The sequence below is a fragment of the Neomonachus schauinslandi genome, chromosome 1 (assembly GCF_002201575.2).
Source record: "Neomonachus schauinslandi chromosome 1, ASM220157v2, whole genome shotgun sequence".
Taxonomy (NCBI): domain Eukaryota; kingdom Metazoa; phylum Chordata; class Mammalia; order Carnivora; family Phocidae; genus Neomonachus; species Neomonachus schauinslandi.
The window spans coordinates 187,280,021-187,297,441 of record NC_058403.1 but is presented as its reverse complement, the minus strand read 5'-3'; the positions used below and the strand labels follow the sequence as shown (position 1 = coordinate 187,297,441).

The window sequence follows — 17,421 nt, the reverse complement described above, 5'->3', positions numbered from 1 at the left end:
ATCTCATTAATAATGTTTTGTATTAGGGGCACCTGGGTGGCTCAGTTGGTTAAGAGTCTAACTCTTGGTTCTGGCTCAGGTCATGATCTCAATTGTGATCTCAATCCCAGTTGTGAGATCGAGCCCCCAGTCAGGCACCATGCCCAGCATGGAGCCTGCTTAAGATTCTCTCTCTCTCTCCTACTCTCGTTCTCTCTCTCACTCTCTCTTAAAAAAATATTTTGTATTACTTACATGATTAAATGATAATCTTTTGGTAATACTGGTTTAAAAATATATCATTAAATTAGTTTCACCTATTTCTTTTCACTTGTTTTAGTGTGGCTACTGAAAAATTTTTAAGTACATATGTAACTCACTTATATTCTGTTGGGCAGTGCTGCTCTAACACACAATATGTGAAGTACAGACTGGGACATTGTGATAGATACCACCTGATGGTGACATCAGTATGGCCATATTTTAGGCACCCAGCCTGGGGTTCCAAAGGCTAGGCTATGTTTCTAGGGCCCTATATGCTTTTTCTGAAGCAGGTAACTTGGAGACCTACTATTCTCTGTTGGCATGTGACACATGACAGATCCAAAGAATAAGTCCTGCTCAAACCTAATGGGTAATAAGACATATTCATAAAGATTATTTTAATTAGGTATATCATTCTTTTGTCTAAAAAAGTGACAGTTGATAATTGAAAAGCAAAAAAAAAAAGTGCTTTGGGGCTTTAAAATTGTATTCATTTTTATCTTTCTTTCCCCCTTAATTCTTGCTTATTTTGCTTTTCATCTTTAAAACAGAGATCAAGTCAAATGTTTGGGGGCTTTTTTCTTTGAGGCCATTATAATTTTTTTTTTAAGTAGGCTCCATGCCCAGCATGGAGCCCAACATGGGGTTTGAACTCATGACCGTGAGATCAAGACCTGAGCTGAGATCAAGAGTCGGACTCCTGACTGAGCCACCCAGGTGCCCCGAGGCCATTATAATTTATATTGATAGAAAAGTGTCAATGCTTAATTCATATCTCTTTTCTTCTTGCTGTACTTATCCACTCTGCACATAATTTATTCCTCCAATAACCTTTCCTATCCCTATTCCCCATACTTACAACTCTCAAATAAAATAGATTTGGAAAAATTTCTTATGTGAGATATTGATAGTTTTCTTTAGTAGGTCACAGCCTCCAAGTTACTGAACATTTTTGGACACTCTTATTAAGTGACTGCTTATAGTTTTGTCAGGAACCTTGAATATAAACTTAATTAAAGATTTAAAAATACACAAATGGTCCAATCTTCATTTACTAATGTTAGTTGAGGTTTGATTTCAGCAGTCACTGTGTAACTAAAAACACAACTGTGACAGAGAGATCTCAGCAACAAGGACTTCTTAGAGCAGGCATTTGCCACCTTACCTAGCATGATCTTATTGACTCCTGCTGGGATATGCCTGTTTGGAGACAGGATTCACTGTAGAAGACAGAAAGGACCCTGTCCAACAAAGCCTTATTCAGAAAACATGGAGTGGTCTTACTTTGGTATGATGGATAGAATGACACGTGGTTAACTTTTTGCTGCTTATTGCTCATTAATATGCAATTGAACATATTCAAATGACAGAGGAGAGCAGTTCTAAGAAGACTGACCTAGGGTGGAAGTTCTCGAAGCCAACTCCAGGAAAAACTATAGAGGTGGCATCCTCTGCCTTGAGGTACATCCTATAGATACCTGTCCTTCTTATCATTAGCCACTCTTCTGCCTTCCTTCGGTGTTTTTCCTTTTGTATCCAATGACTTTATGATTCTCCCTGGAGGTCCCCAGCCCACCATCACCACCATTATAACCCTGCATGCTTCTCAACATTTCACATGCATAGAGTCCATCAAATGTAACTAACGTGAATTGTATACTCCTTGAATTCTTATCTCTACTAGGAAAAAATGGACGGAAATAATTTTTAACCAGGTAAATGTTTCTTTGCTAATCTTATGTTCCTCTCCTCTGAGGGACACAGAGATCTGAGTAATAATCTGACATAGGAAAAGGTAAACCAGATGTCTACCCAATTCTCTTATTGTTAAAATAGGTAGCCAAAGAGCATTCAGAGATCCACTCAGGGAGAATCTGATGTCAAAGATCATTAAATTACCACTAACTGTATAATTATTTGTTGGTTATATCACATCCAGATTCTTTGAGGTAGAAGTTCTCATAACATTGTAATAACTTTGTATGGTGATGGATGATAATTATACTTCCTATGGTGAGCATTTCATAATGTATATGATTTTCAAATCACTATGTTGTAAACTAAAACTAATATAATATGTTAATTATGCTTTAATTAAATTTTTTAAGAAAAATTTGAAAGTTCTCATGAATTTAGAAGAACCCACAGAGTTCTTGTTTTATTCTTAACAAGAGGTAATCAAGTTTTCATTCCAAAATTCTCAGTCAAAAATGCATTCCTCAGTATGAAGACATCATTGAACCCAGAGGGGGAAAAAAAAAGCTAATTAACTGTCTCACTGAAACATTCCTTTCCTTTTGGAGTCAACTGGGGACCCATGGACTTTGAGCCCATTGTCAAATGGTGTGTGAAAGAGATCCAAGTTCAACAATAAATATTATCAGCAATATAATAGTTTTCTCCAGCCCTCAGGGCCAAATGACCTGCATTTTAGCAAATTGATTTTGTTCATGCATTGTGTTAAGCCAAGCAATTGTTTCCCATGATATGCTTGAACCCACAGTTGCTCTGTCTATGAAATTCATGGTTGAATTGTCCAATTGCTGATTGCTATTCCCATTTGCTTTAATAATAGTCACTTCCTTCATCAGTAATGGGTTTTATATACAGTGCACAATCAAAACCATTCAATGTCACCCATAAACATTTGATGAATTGTCTAATACAGTTATGAGAGTTGCTTATTTGGAACACAGCTAGGGTAAGCCTTACTGAGTTAATGAGATGATGTACCATGGCATTAGGCAATGGGTGTTTTCCTCCCCCACATTAGCTGTACGTTCTTTTTTAACCAAGGACCCATTTATGTCATTATCATAATCTTCATCAACTTGTCAAGATAATGGAGGGCCTACTGAGTTCAGAGAAGGCCTCACATAATTCATGGAAGTTTAAAGAACACGGATATAGAAAGGGTTTGGGAAAAATGGACAAATAAGATCTGCATGGAAAACAACACCAAAAGGGCTTTATAAGAGATTTTGCCTTGAAAAGCATGAAGTGTGAACTCAGTTTTGAGGGAGAGAAGGGAGACTCATTCTCTGAAATGGGGAAGATAAATTAGCTAACAAAATGCACAAAGACAAATTTGGGACAGAAAGCTGGAGAGCAGATAAAGATAACCCCAGAGATGATAATCCAGGTCGAAATGAAAGGAAGAAAACTCTCGAGCCTGCTTTCGGCAAATCCCACATCTGTATTTGTTACAGAAATGTGAGTCTACATTTTGGGGGAAGCAAGTGACTTATTAACTTATTAACGTTGACATGTGCCTACCAGACTTCCTTAGCAATCAGACAAGGTTTATAATTACTTTGCCGTCCTTCTGACATGGGACAATTTGGAGCTGTGTGCACACTGATTTCTGACCAGTAGATTCTGTTCCATAAATCCTCCACTAAATTAACTTCAGATGGCTGACATCACCATGTCAGAATCTCACCCAATGTAGCTACAAGTTAATAAATTGACCCCCTAAAAAGCAAGATATTCTCTCCCTTTAAATTATGCTAGGGCTAGTAGGGAATGTCAAGTTCTTCTAGTTCAACACCTCATTCCCTCATGTACTCATTCATTCAACAACTATTTCTTGGAGACCGCCTCCATGCCAGATTAGGTCCCTGTTCCCAAGTCTCTACAGTGTGATTGGGAACACAGGCACTGAATACTAAACTAAAAAATTATTTCAAGTGTGGTAATTATTAAGGAAGGAAATGCGGTAATATGATGGAATTATTGTGGAGGAGGTAAGAGATGAGCTATCTTAGATGGGTTGGGATATCCATGAAAAGAACCCTTCAAGAAGCTGACATCTGAGCTGAGATTTGGATGAAGACATGAAGCCAGTTGAGGTTATAGGCAAAGAAAATAATGGTGCCAAGGCCCTGAGGTGGGAACAAGAATAATATAATTGACAAAAGCAAGGAGTGAGAGTGAAACTAACAGGGGCTGGAGAGGTAGGCAGGACACAGAACTGAAGTTAAAGAACTCACCCAGGGCCATAGCACTATACACGAGTAACCAAGGAAGTAAAACGGAGGTTACAGAGAAGTGACATGCACAGTAGACGAGACAAACAGTCCTGTGGAATAGTGACATTTGAGTGGTAGAAGGAAGAAGGGTAGCCCATGAAATAGAGATCTCAAACTCAAATGACTTTAGCGGCCAGACAAGTATCATAAACATGTGAAGCAGGCGTTGGTAAGAGACAGGGAGTTGGGGGGGAGATGCAGTGACCTGAAGAATGAGTGACATGCCCAACAGCATTCAGACTCATTAAAAAATACTTTGCAGGCAAAATAAAATACATATGTGGAGGCAAGCAGAGCCCATGGACCATCAATATGCAACAGTGATCTGGAGGAAAAGTAGGAAGCAGGCTGAGAATGAGAAAAGTCAATAGAGCCTGGTCACCCATAACTCAGAGGAGAGCTACACTTATATTTCTATGACCTACATTAAAAAGTTTATTAGGCAGTAACCCAAGTGCTTATTCTGATGACTACAACAACAACTCACACTAGTTGTTACAGAACTTGCCTATAACCGAAAAATAAAGGTAATGATCCAATGGGTCAGATTTGTAAAGATTGGAATCCTAGAACCAAGGGGTCCCTCCAAGGACTGGATGTAGAAGTCCTCCTGAAGAATTATGGCCATCCACTCTGTGCCTGCATGGATCTGGGAAAGAGAAACCCCCACACACCCCCAACCACACACACACATACAAGGCACTGTAAGTGTTGAGCAAGTTCTATCAATTTGATCTGTTGTTACGTGGAGCTGATATCTGGCTCCTTTTAGCCCCAAAGCCCTAGATTTCCACCCCATCCCCGCCAGAGACACACAGATCATTTAACTTTTCCCACCTACTGGCAAATATTTAGAAACAGTGACTCTGTCACTGCCTTCCCTCTGCAAGTCTTCCTTTCTCCAGACAAAATATCTCCATCACCATGTCCAGACTCTGCCATCCCAGTCACCTTTCTGTGAACCTTCTCTAGTTTGTCACTCTCTCTCTTGAAACAGGGCCCAGGGAGAACACCACATTCCTAGCCGATTTATAATCTAGGGCCTCTTTAGGCATCATGTTCTATTTCCGCAGTATTGGAAACACAATTGCGTTTTATTGAGCCCCATCTCCTTTGTCCCTGTTCCCACTCCCCACCCTCCAAGGCAAGTGTGTTTGTTGTATTTCGTGGACAGATACATAATCGAGAGTGAGAGCTCCCATCAGCATAAAGAATGCTGTCCCTCATCACTCTATCATTTCTGATTAAGATCACTCAGTCTAATGTACATTATGTCTTGTACCAATAATGCCTGTGCAATGCTTCATGCTCCTTGTGCCAGTTTCTAGACATTATCTTATTATGTGCTGAAACTGGAAAAGTATATTTTTGTACAAAGAGGAAGATGAATCTGAGAATGAGTAGTGAAAGGCAGAGGAAAAATTGGAAATCTGACCCTTGAAAAGAGTGTTGAATGGAAGCATCCAATGACGTGGCTTTGCATCTAAGTTCTCCCTTTACCCACCAACTGCAAGTTCTTTTAGAAACAAAATTAATGATCACAATAAGAACAGAACCACTACCTATCAATAAATGCCTAGTAGATACCAATCCCCGCAATGAACTTTTTAGGTACGGTATATCGTATGTTTCGTATGAGCCTTTGAAGGGTGTTATCTCCATTTTTAAAGATAGAGCTTCAGTGACTTGCCCCATGTCACAAAATTAGCAGGTGACACTTGGATTTAAACCTAATTCGGTCTGTCTCTGAAGTTCAATCACTTCATAGTTTTATACCACAATCTCCCTTAGTGGGTACTGTCTATACTATATGACTTAGCAGTTAATTGAAAACAAAACAAAACAAAACAACAAAAAAACAGAACTCTTATAGTAATTCCATCTCCAGAGATGCTTCTCCAAATAGGGAGAAGCAGGAACATGTGTTGCCTCATCAATGGGGCTAGAGACGCTGTGAGAGCATACCCACAAGGGCAAAAGAGTAAAGAAGGGGAGAAAGGCCACACGCCAACCTCAGCGTTGGACATCGTGTCTCAAACTGGGCTGAAATGCAGCCCCACAGCCCCTGTCATGAGCACATTAGGAATATAAATAAGATTTCAAGGTGACAGTTCAGCCTAAGAAAACAGTGTTTTCAAGCACTTTTAATAACACTTTAGCAGTATTCACTTGTATATAAATCATGTGCTAATTTATTCATTAAAATAGCCTGTACTTGGCAACATTTTATTAACCTTAGTTTATGCTAATAAGATCAGTACTCATATTTTTAAAAAATGCATCTCTCTATAATTACTCCATAATTCTGATTTTCTTCCAACTTGAACTAAGCCCTTACTAACTCCAAGTCACATTCCACATCTCACGAAAAGGAGTTCAAATTATAATATTATAGGATACAACTTTCAGAAAGCACAAATTTGGGAGAGAGACTATTCCCAAATCTAGCCACAATCAGAATCTCCTGGGCACTTTCTTATGCTCCCATAATTACTGATTCCAGTGTGCCCCTGCAATCTACTGGGTCAAAATCTCTAGGGATGGGATCTATGGGGAATGGAGATTTGCAGCAATTGGTCCAAAAACCAGTACTTAGGAACCAGTAACTAGAACATTTCCACTCTGCACAGGCCTATTGCAGCTCACAGGAGGCACAACATAGTGAGGGATATCCCAAAAGCATGATCACCAGTCACTGCCGAGGATCCAGTGAGTCCCAGAAAAATTAATTGTAAGTCTCATTATTAACTGATGACCTCCCATTCTTTATTTTTAGGGTTTGGGTAGCCATTTTAATACCTAGTTACTGCAAAAAACACACTACAAATACAAAAAAAGAAAAAGACAAAAAAAAAAAACCACCCTACAAATATAAAACCAGGTGGAGATAATCGTAGGGATAGAGCCACATGATGAACAACCAAAATAAAAAAAAAAATGTACTTTAAACGTCTAACAAGTGGTTAGAATAGTAGTGTCAAAAAGATGGCAAAATTGGTACCTCTTTCCTATCTGATACCTGTGATAGACACTGCTAATCAATCACAGCATTTGTTTTTGTTTCATCTGGAAACAGCCTCAAAACCCTTTCCAACCAAGCACTCAGGGCACCCCTGCCATCTGATCATTTGGGGAACATATGTGCCCTTCCCTGGCTAGAATAAGCAGTTAAACTGAAATTATCGTCTAATATTTTACATCAGCATATCCATTATAGGATATTTACCCCACATAGTGCACACAGGCCCCTGAAGTTTCTCAGGTAGATGAGACCATAGGAGCAGATCACCTTGCTACTTCATCTCTATAAGTGGTTTCACATTTATATTTTTTAATGGAAATATCCAGAAATCAGTTAACTGCTAAAATGTTTATAATACATGGGCGGCACTCATTTCATTCAAGCCAACTAGGTTCTGCTGATGATAATTCAAAGTTTCACTTTGAATAAATGCTATTAGGAGTGGGGCGCCTGGGTGGCTCAGTCGTGAAGCGTCTGCCTTCAGCTCAGGTCATGATCCCAGGGTCCTGGGATCGAGCCCCGCATCGGGCTCCCTGCTCCACAGGAAGCCTGCTTCTCCCTCTCCCACTCCCCCTGCTTGTGTTCCCTCTCTTGCTGTGTCTCTCTCTGTCAAATAAATAAATAAAATCTTAAAAAAAAAAAAAGTGCTATTAGGAGAGACAAGCTGAGGTCCAAAGGGTCTTTAAAATTAAATGGAGCATCTGACTAGAAAAATAATATACGAGTCGGTTTGATTTCCATTGGTCAGTAGCACTATAGATTTTCTCCTGTGGAGACTCTGGGCCATATCGCCACACAATATTTAGTGTCCTGGTAAATGAGAGGGTGGAAATCACAAGGACACTTGCTTTCTGCCACATTTCATTTGAAAAAGAAAATCATTATAATTCATTTGTCTTTGGTTCCTGTCATGGCCATTCTCGGCTCCTTGGCTTCTACTGTCACTTCCCAAGTCATACTGGGTGGAATCCCATGTAAGCCCATATATCAGGGTGATGCCTAGTTCATCAGCTTGATTTCTTCATACCGACAGCCCCTGTGATACGCAATAAGATCAGAGAGAACAGACCCACCTCATCATAGATGCTGTCATTCCTGTGAAAGTCTCCAGCCTTCCTCGGAAGAACGTGGACGTGAACATGCTGAAAATGAACGAGAGAGAAAAAAATGAAATGTGATTATCTCCCCATGTATTTCGAGACTTGACAGTGATGCTCCCATGAAGCCCAATTACTCCACATTGGTTCCTGCTGGATTAGTTTTCAGAGGAGGATGATGTTCACCTTCAGTAACTGTATCTGAAATCCATGGAGAATAGAGAGGCTCAAAACAAGAGAGAAAAACGTGGTGGCATGGATGACAATTTGAGTGAAATGCCAGGGTGTTTTGGGGGGTCTGTGGAATTATCCATAGCTGTCAGTCTTGGCTGTAGTTAGCCAGTGCTTTGAAGTGACAGCATGGTTTAAAAAGGTGACTACAGGGACTCTGAAAGGGACAAGAAATCAAAATTGGCCAACAGAGAATTGTGTAAGAGCAAATAAGTGAGAGTAGCAAAGAGTGTGGGCCAAGTTACAGAATCATGGTTTTCAAATAAAAATCATTTAACAGTAATACAAATAGTCCTCCTTTATTAAACATTTACTTACTGTGATAAGAAAGCTCTATGCTTAGCATGGATCTCATGTACTGCTCTGAATAATCCCATGAGGCAACTTCTACTCTCAGATCCCCTTTACAGATGAGGAAATCTACCCTCAGAAGTGGTCAAGTCCCCTCAGGAGGTGACAGCGTCCCTGCAGGAACCCAGGGCTTGTGGCTCTTGCCCCCACACTCTTCATGAGCATCCATGCTCCTTCTGTGAGTTCGATCTATTAAAAAGCCTGTGTCTCCAGTCTATGAAAGCCCCCAGGTAATAGTCATAGCAATGTTGTTATGCAGAGATCATGAATCAAGGCACATTGCATATCTAATTCAATATATTCTTCAAGGCTAAACGCCGTTTGAAAGTTTTACTTTCCAAATAGCCTCTATTGTACCTAGGCTAAAGTTAAACCTCATTCCTGCCCTTGAGCTATGTTCCTGTGTTTATTACAAACCGTGGGGAGGAATGTGAGAATGAAAAGCCTAAATGTAGAGAGGCAGACAAAGAATCAAACTTAGTCCCTGATCACGCCCACCCCTTCTTGATTACAGAGATCAGGCTCTGAGCTTCCAAAGGGCCTCTGAAGAATGTGAGATGAAGTGTCCCTGTGGCTTTGCTGCACACAGAGGGGAAAAATGATATGCTATTAAAGCAGAGGCAGGGAACAAGGCGGTCCAAGGTGAACGAACGCAGAGGAGCCTCACATCAGCCCGAGTGCACAGTCCCCAAAGAAGGACACGTTTTTGCCAGAATATTCTCCAGTTGATGACGGAAGGTAGTCATAGACTGTTCAGCAACTGGGACAGTGTATACTTAAGTTACAAAGATGGTGTGAGCATAGGGAGACAAGGGGAACAAATAAACAAGGAAACATAAGTTGCAAACTGCCCGTGGAACAAAGTCTTAGGAAAAAGCAATGGAGGATGGGCTCAGGCTGGAATATGCTGAAGGACACAGGCTGGCTGACTTCAAGGTGAGACCAGAAAAATGCCACAGCACAAGGAGAGAGTCCCCCTTGGAAGGAGGCTTCACTCGACCCTTGCTTCCCAAACCTGCAGCTCTCCTTCCCTCCTCTTGTTCTTTCCCCTTTCCTTTCTTCCCTTTCTCCTTCCTTCCTTTCTGCCCTGCTTCCTTCTTTTCTTCCTTTCTTCTATCCACCCACCCACCACCTCCCTTGTATGTGGAATAATCAGGTATTCCACACCAGTGCCCTGCAGTCAAACTGCCTACTGCAAACCTGACCGATCACTTACTGGCCGCGGCCCCTGACTCAGAAGGGCCTGGATCTCTGTATCCTTGGCTGCAGCAGGGATGGCAGCAATCTCTACCTCACATGGTCATTAAGAGGATTCAAATCCACTAAGCCTGCGCTCAGCATGCTGCTTTGTGCATCATCAGTACTCAGTACATGTACCTATAGCACTATTACTCTTATTATTATTATTATTTTTATTTTCAATATCATTTTTTTGACCTTCAGACCAAGTAGAGATCACATCCAGGCACTAGATCCCACACCAGCAAGGAAGAGATTTAAGAAGCTCCTCGAGTGGGGTGTGTTTCTAGTTTATCTGTTGCTACAGCTTGTTTCTCTTGCATTGACCGGTGGTTTTCAAAGTTGAGCATGCACTTGGGCTTGGTGAGACACAGATCCTTGGGCCCCCAAAACACGCATTTCAAACAAACTGCCAGGTGGTGCCAACGTCATTGGTTTAGACTATCCTTCTGCTTCCTGACCTTTTTCCTACCAAAAGTGACCACAGGCACCAAGGTCACTAATTGTTTTGTCTGCCCTGTCGGCTTCTGGAAGACCTACTAAGTGCTCCCTGGCTTCCTGCACTCTTGTCACCCTCTGTGCCTTTTCCTTAAGGATGTGCCTGTTGTTCATTAATGAACTAGGGCTGGCTATGAACTTAATATTATATGAAGGGAACCTCCTGGGTCCAGGCCCGTCCCATGCCTCCTTTTCTTTACCTTGCCCACCTGGGTTTAGTGTTCAGGGCTATCTCTATAAGCTTTGTTATCACCCAGTCCTGGAAATGTCTTTCCTGATCATTGGTAACCACCTGAGATTTAGTGTGGCACTGATGATAACAAACAGCTCACTATGTAGGTGATTCTCCCCAAGGGCACAGACCTCAATCCAGCCTGATATCTTGACATAAATTCTTAAGTGACAGACTGATCACAAGATCCCGACAACCCACTCAACTTCTCAGAAAAGGGAAATCATGATAAACCCAGCTGACAACTTCACTGTTGTGAAGGAATACCATTACCACAGCTTTCCAGTAGAATGGTATTCCAATAAAACAAAACAAAACAAATACAACCCTATGATCAGCACACATGGGGATATTTTAACATAACCTGTCCTTAGTGAATTCATATTGAACCTTGGTGATCATCACTTACTTTTCTAAGTGGTGGCAAAACTTCTACTTAATAAAGCACTCCAAAATTTTGCCAGGGTTTATTTTTTTGCTAGAGTTTAAATTTTGCTAGGGTGTCAAGCAGTTTAGCTGCTTGAGTTTTCTGAAGAATACTTCAGAAAAGCCATGACATATTCCATACCAAAAAAGTTTTTATGGTCAAGTAAAATTTCACAATGCTCATTAGCATATTATGGTATCAGGCAAGAACCACATTAAATACATTCAATTAAATATGTTCAATTAGCTACCAGGAAACTTATTTAATAATGAAGATCTCAAATCCTTATTTGTATAACATTTATTTATACTTTTCTAATACAATTATTCATGCAAAATTATTTATAACCAGGTGCTACTCTAGGAACCAGGGATACAGTACTAAACAAGACAAAGTCCCTCCCCCCACAAAGCTACATTCCAAGAGGTGATGCAGAAAACAAACAAGCAAATAAATATACAACTTAATTTCAGGTGAGGATAAGTGTTATGGAAAAAATATAGCGAGCAGAGATAAAAATTCAGAATTGGGACTCTTACACATTTGAAGTTTGGGAAGAAGAAAAAAGATTCAAAGTTAAGGATATGGTGAGGAAAGAGACAAGTCAGGAGAGGGTCAGTGCTAAAGCTGAGAGAGGAGGGAATTTCAAGAAGGAAGGAATAATCATCAGTGTCAATGTTGTTGAAAGCTTGAGTTGGTTCCAGTCAAATCAGGGGGATAAACACTTAACTGAAAACAGATTCAATATCATTAGTCAGTAGTGAAATGCAAAGCAAAGCCACACTGAAATATCACCTCCTATTTAAAAGAAAAGCAATTAAAGAAAAAAAAAAAAAGGTAAGACAATAACAAGTGTTGGCGAGAATATGGAGAATTAAAACCTTCCTACACTGTTGGTGGGAATGTAAGAGTATCACTGGTTTGGAAAATAGGACACTTCCTCGAAAAGTTAAACAGAGTTTCCATATAACCCAGAATTCCACTCCTAAGCATGTGCCCAAGAGATATGAAAACATATGTCCACACAAAAACTTGCACATGAATATTTATAGCAGTATTATTTACAACAGTCAAATAGGGGAAACAACCCAAATGCCCATCAAGCAGTGAATGCATCAATAAGATGCGGTACAGCCACACATTGGAACATGATTCGGCCATAAAAAGGAAGGAAGAACTGCTAAGTCGAAGAATTATGCTAAATGAATTATGCCACATGAAAGAAACCAGACATAAAAGGCCAGATATTGTCTGATTCTATTTATGTGAAATGTCCAGAAAAGGCAAATCCATAGAGACAGAGTAAATTAGCAGTTGCCATGGGAGAATAAGGAGTCACCACTAGAGGGCATGACGTTTCTTTTGGGGATGACGAATATATTCTGGAATTAGATAGTTGTGATGGTTGCATGACATTGGGAACATTCTAGAAAAACTTGGAACGGTATACTTTAAAAGAGTGAATTTGATGGCATGTGAATTATTTATCAATAAAGCTGTTATTTAAAAAAAAACTGATGTAGATTTAAGAGAGGGGAAGGTAAAGAAAGGGAGATAAATAAGCATAGGCAACTTTCTAAGGAAAAGGAGTCTTGGAAAGAAATCAATGGTTCTACAGGCAGAGGAGGAAGGAAATCACTTTTTGTTAAATATGGTTGAAGTTGTCTCAGCCTACTAGTTTCTATAATTATTATAACCTTTTGTAGTTGAAATCATTGTTAGCATTTATTTAAAGCTCGCTCCATGCCAGTCCCTAGGATGATTGTACACCATTTCAATGAAGCCTTCCAATACACCCAAGAGGTGATTAATAAATGCATTATCATGTTCAGGTGACAAAATAGACCCAACGAGGTTAAGCAACTTGCCCAAGCTCCTGCAGAGAGTGACCAAGCGCTGAAATCTGAACCCGCATCTGTCGTGACACCATCTCTTAAGAGGCCACCCTGCTTCTCCCAAATATCCATTCCATATATAAAGACACCTCCTTGCCGCGGCTCCTTGATGCCTCTCTCAAGCTCCATGATTTCTCAGTCATGTCTTTGATCACATCTGCAAGTCCTTTTGGGATCATGGGATGGAACTGGCCTTTGCGTAGAAACTTCGATTCACTTACAGCAGTGTTATCTCCTGAGTTCCATTTCTATCTTACTCTTTCCTAGTTGGAAGCCATGCCCAGTATCGTATAGATGAACAAAGTTGTTCAAATGGCAAGTCTTTGTTTCCCTCATTTATTAAATGTAAGTCATTTGCATCAATCAGGAGATCCACCTTTTCTTGGTCCCTGTGGTTGAGCACATTTTAGCTTTAAAAGCCCTTTCTGTTATCTCTCAGTTTTTCTCCAAATGTGGGATTTCTCTGAGTTTTAATACCCTGCCAACATTTTTGTAGGCCCTGCCTCTTTTGTGCTATGGAGCTTCTCCTTCCCTTTTGAACACACCTACTTTACCTCATACTCACTTGAGGATGGTCGGTGTCGCCACACTGGTGTCTTTTGCCCTTGCTGGACTACAGTGCGAGTTGGTTATAAGGGATACAGTCATGGCAAGGGGAAAGGGCAAGGAAGGCTAGAGGGAAACAGCTACCCTCTCCATAACTAGTGTCCTGCCACCCCCAGCTGCTGCCACATGAACCTCCTCACTCAGATCAATGAGTGACCTCAGAAGGCAAATCTGATTCTAATAAATAACAAAAACCACTGCAGATCAGGGGCAGATAGTGACTCCTCCAGTATGTTCACGTCCTACTCCCTGAACTTGTGAATACATTAGGTTCCATGGCAAAGGAGAAGTAGGTTGTAGAAAGATTAAGGCTGCTAACCAGTTGCCCTTAAAATGGTAAGTGTGTGGATGATCTTGGATTATCCACCTGGGCCCAGGGTAATCACAAGGGTCCTTTTTTTTTTTTATTTAAGATTTTATTTATTTATGGATGCCTGGGTGGCTCAGTCGGTTAAGCGACTGCCTTCAGCTCAGGTCATGATCCTGGAGTCCCAGGATCGAGTCCCACGTCAGGCTCCCTGCTCAGCAGGGAGTCTGCTTCTCCCTCTGACCTTCCCCCTCTCATGTGCTCTCTCTCTCTTTCTCTCTCTCTCTCTCTCATTCTCATTCTCTCAAAATAAATAAATAAAATCTTTAAAAAAAAAAGATTTTATTTATTTATTTGACAGAGAGAGAGAGAGAGAGAGCACAAGCAGGGGGAGCGGCAGGCAGAGGGAGAGGGAAAAGCAGGCTCCTTGCTGAGCAGGGAGCCTGACATGGGGCTCAATCCCAGGGCCCTGGAATCATGACCTGAGCCAAAGGCAGCTGCTTAACTGACTGAGTCACCCATGCGCCCCATTTACAAGGGTCCTTAAAAGTGGAAGAGGGTGAACATCATCAAAATGTAAAACACTGGGCTTCAAAGGATACCGTCAAGAAACTGAAAAGTCAACTCAGAATGGGAGAATATTTTTGTAGATCATATATCTGATAGGGCACTGTATGCAGGATGTATGAGGAATTATTACAGTGAAAGACCAAATTCCAACTAAAAAAATAGGTGAGGTAGGAATAAGCATTTCTCCAAAGGAGATATATAAATGGAACAAGCACATGAACAGAGTCAGCAGGCCACCCTGTCTCAAGACTTTCACAAAAGCCAGCCTCCTGCCCTTCCTTCTCTGTTTTCCCAGTGAAGGCAGATGAGAATACTTAGAATCAGCTGAAGTAGGACTGCCTCGGGAACCACAGAATTGACTGTCTACAGTGGAACTTTTGAGAGTGAAAGGAGGCCTGTTCCCAACTACACTGGCCTGTTTATAATGACAGGCCTAAGCCTGGACTATTCCAAATAAACCCAGACACACGTTCACCCATATACTAGTTGTGTAGTTGGGAAGGACAGTGGTATCACAAAGATGGGATGTGACATCTCCTCAACCTGCCTTAGTATCTCCACTCTGCCACTGTGATCAATTTGGTGACCCTGGATAATTTACTTGTTCTCAGTAAGCCCCACTTCCTCCTCCAGAAAAATGGAGACAGTCGTAGCTCCTATTTCTTCGTGTTTTGGATGTGCTAATACTGTTCTCACAGACATGGTAGCTCCTGGTATAATGGACAATGACTTAGAAATGGATGGATGAATGGTGTGATAGTATGACAGATGTCTAAGTAAAGTCCTTGACTTATGAGGAAAAAAAATAATTAAATGATGTGTCAGTGTCCTCTTTATAGAAAAGAAGCGGATTAAGTTTAGGGGATTCTTCAAACACGTGATGACATAGCCTACATCTCCCGAGACACCAGGTCTCCCTCAATCAGACACTTCAAATGACAGCCTCGGAATAATGGGTGATGTGTTTATTTCTTTTTGATACCCAGATTATATACGTAAAGCTATTTATATAAGGGGGGGGGTAAAAGGCCCAGAACTTCTTTTTGAGACCAAAAAAAAGGTTCTATTTGGTGAAAACAGGATGTTTTGCCTTTTGGAAGTCAGGGAGGAGTAGGGGGTGGACACCGAAAATCTATTGTAATTTGAGAATTAGATTCTGTGGAGGAAGCCAAAGGAGTGAAAAACTAGAGGCAAAATAATGGGCAGGGAGACTGTGTTAATTCCTCCTGCCCAGATGTTTCTCTCCACATGGCCGCCACTCTACCGCCATGCTTCCCTTTAATTCACTTAGGAAAGGAAAATGGAAGAAGCCACTTGAAATGTAATTGTCTCTTGCTATTCCTGTTTGGGCCTATTATACAAACAGTAGGGAGATTTCTCATTTTGTTCTGTTTATTGCAGTAGGATTAAAAGGAGGAGGAGGAGGGGAGGTGCTTCCAGCACCTGCTTTCTTAATTGACAGTGATTTCCTTGCCCCCCAAATCCAGTGGTTTTTAAACAAAGTCGGTACATTCTCCTCAGCAACATCAGCATCTTATAAACACATCATTAAGACAGGAAAGGTGCTAGAACTAAAGCAATAGCTCCCAGTTCCTGCTCGGGGTGAACGGCCCAGATGTCAGTCACCTTTGAGTTTTCTCCTCATTTGCCATCAGTGCTTTTACTTTACAAAGACAAATGATAGAAAAGGCAAGTTTGTCTTCCTGGGGGCCCTCTTTTGAATTTGTGAGTGATGGGTAAGGAAGTGGTTCTACTTTTTATGTGTTCATTTTGTTCTGAATTTCAGCGGAAGTGCTCCTTACAACAAAGAAAACAAAGATCATCTCATGTGATCCAGTCCTTGGCTGTGAAGATGAGCTACTCATGCTTGCCGTGCGGAAGATGGGGGGAACTGATTGGCAAAACAGATGCACTGACACTAGCTCATGTTTGCTCAGTTCTCCGAGCTTCCGTTCTTGCGAAGGAGAAATTGAAGAAGAGCCTGCCAATTATTTCCGTGTCCTGAGCTTAAAGCCAAAAGGGAAAGACACATTCCCAGGCTCTCAAAGGGCAGGGACATTTTATACAGCATTGCATTCCATCATCTTGCTTTTATTTGACTTGGAAAGACCTTAATTTTTAGAAAATTTGAAATTTAAAGCTGTCTGGTCGCTAAAAGCTCCTTTAAACTCTCATTGTGGTTTGGAGCCATACATCATCAAAGCCATGATGCTGAGATGATGTGCTGCACCCATATATCATGGGAGCACTATCCGTCTCATGATGTATTATTATAATTCACAACTGGAGCACCACCATTGATATATGGCTTAAAAACACAATCGTTAAGCCAAAAAACTCGACGGGGTCTCCACAAATTCTGGGAGTTTTGTTTTGTTTTTTAACTGAACTGGCTTTTTAGCTTTTATTTTTTTCTTAAAGTCTCTCAACTTAACTGGGCCAGTCTGGGCACAGGAACAACACTGTGTTTCTTCTGTTTCATGAAAGGCATACCAGTTGCTTGAACATGGCTGATATTCTAAAGGAAGGAACTCTTTGACAGGAGGGTCAGAAACCATCACTGAGCCTGTGCCTTTTGATAGACCACTAATTTTGTTCTTGAGTTGACTGTGTCAAGGTGTCCTCAAAGCCCCGTGCGCAGGAGTACTCCAGTGACATTTATTTTGGAACTA

General features: G+C 40.9%; 1 protein-coding gene across 2 annotated transcripts in view; it reads right to left on the bottom strand.

Annotated features, from left to right (window-relative positions):
• Window positions 1-17,421, bottom strand: part of FHIT (fragile histidine triad diadenosine triphosphatase) — a 1,475,077-nt gene that overhangs the window by 166,910 nt on the left and 1,290,746 nt on the right. For both annotated transcript variants that reach the window (XM_021694989.1, XM_021694990.1), the window contains one exon: window positions 8,370-8,438. In XM_021694989.1, the coding sequence (XP_021550664.1) occupies window positions 8,370-8,438 (69 nt within the window). The remainder of the gene's footprint in view (window positions 1-8,369; window positions 8,439-17,421) is intronic.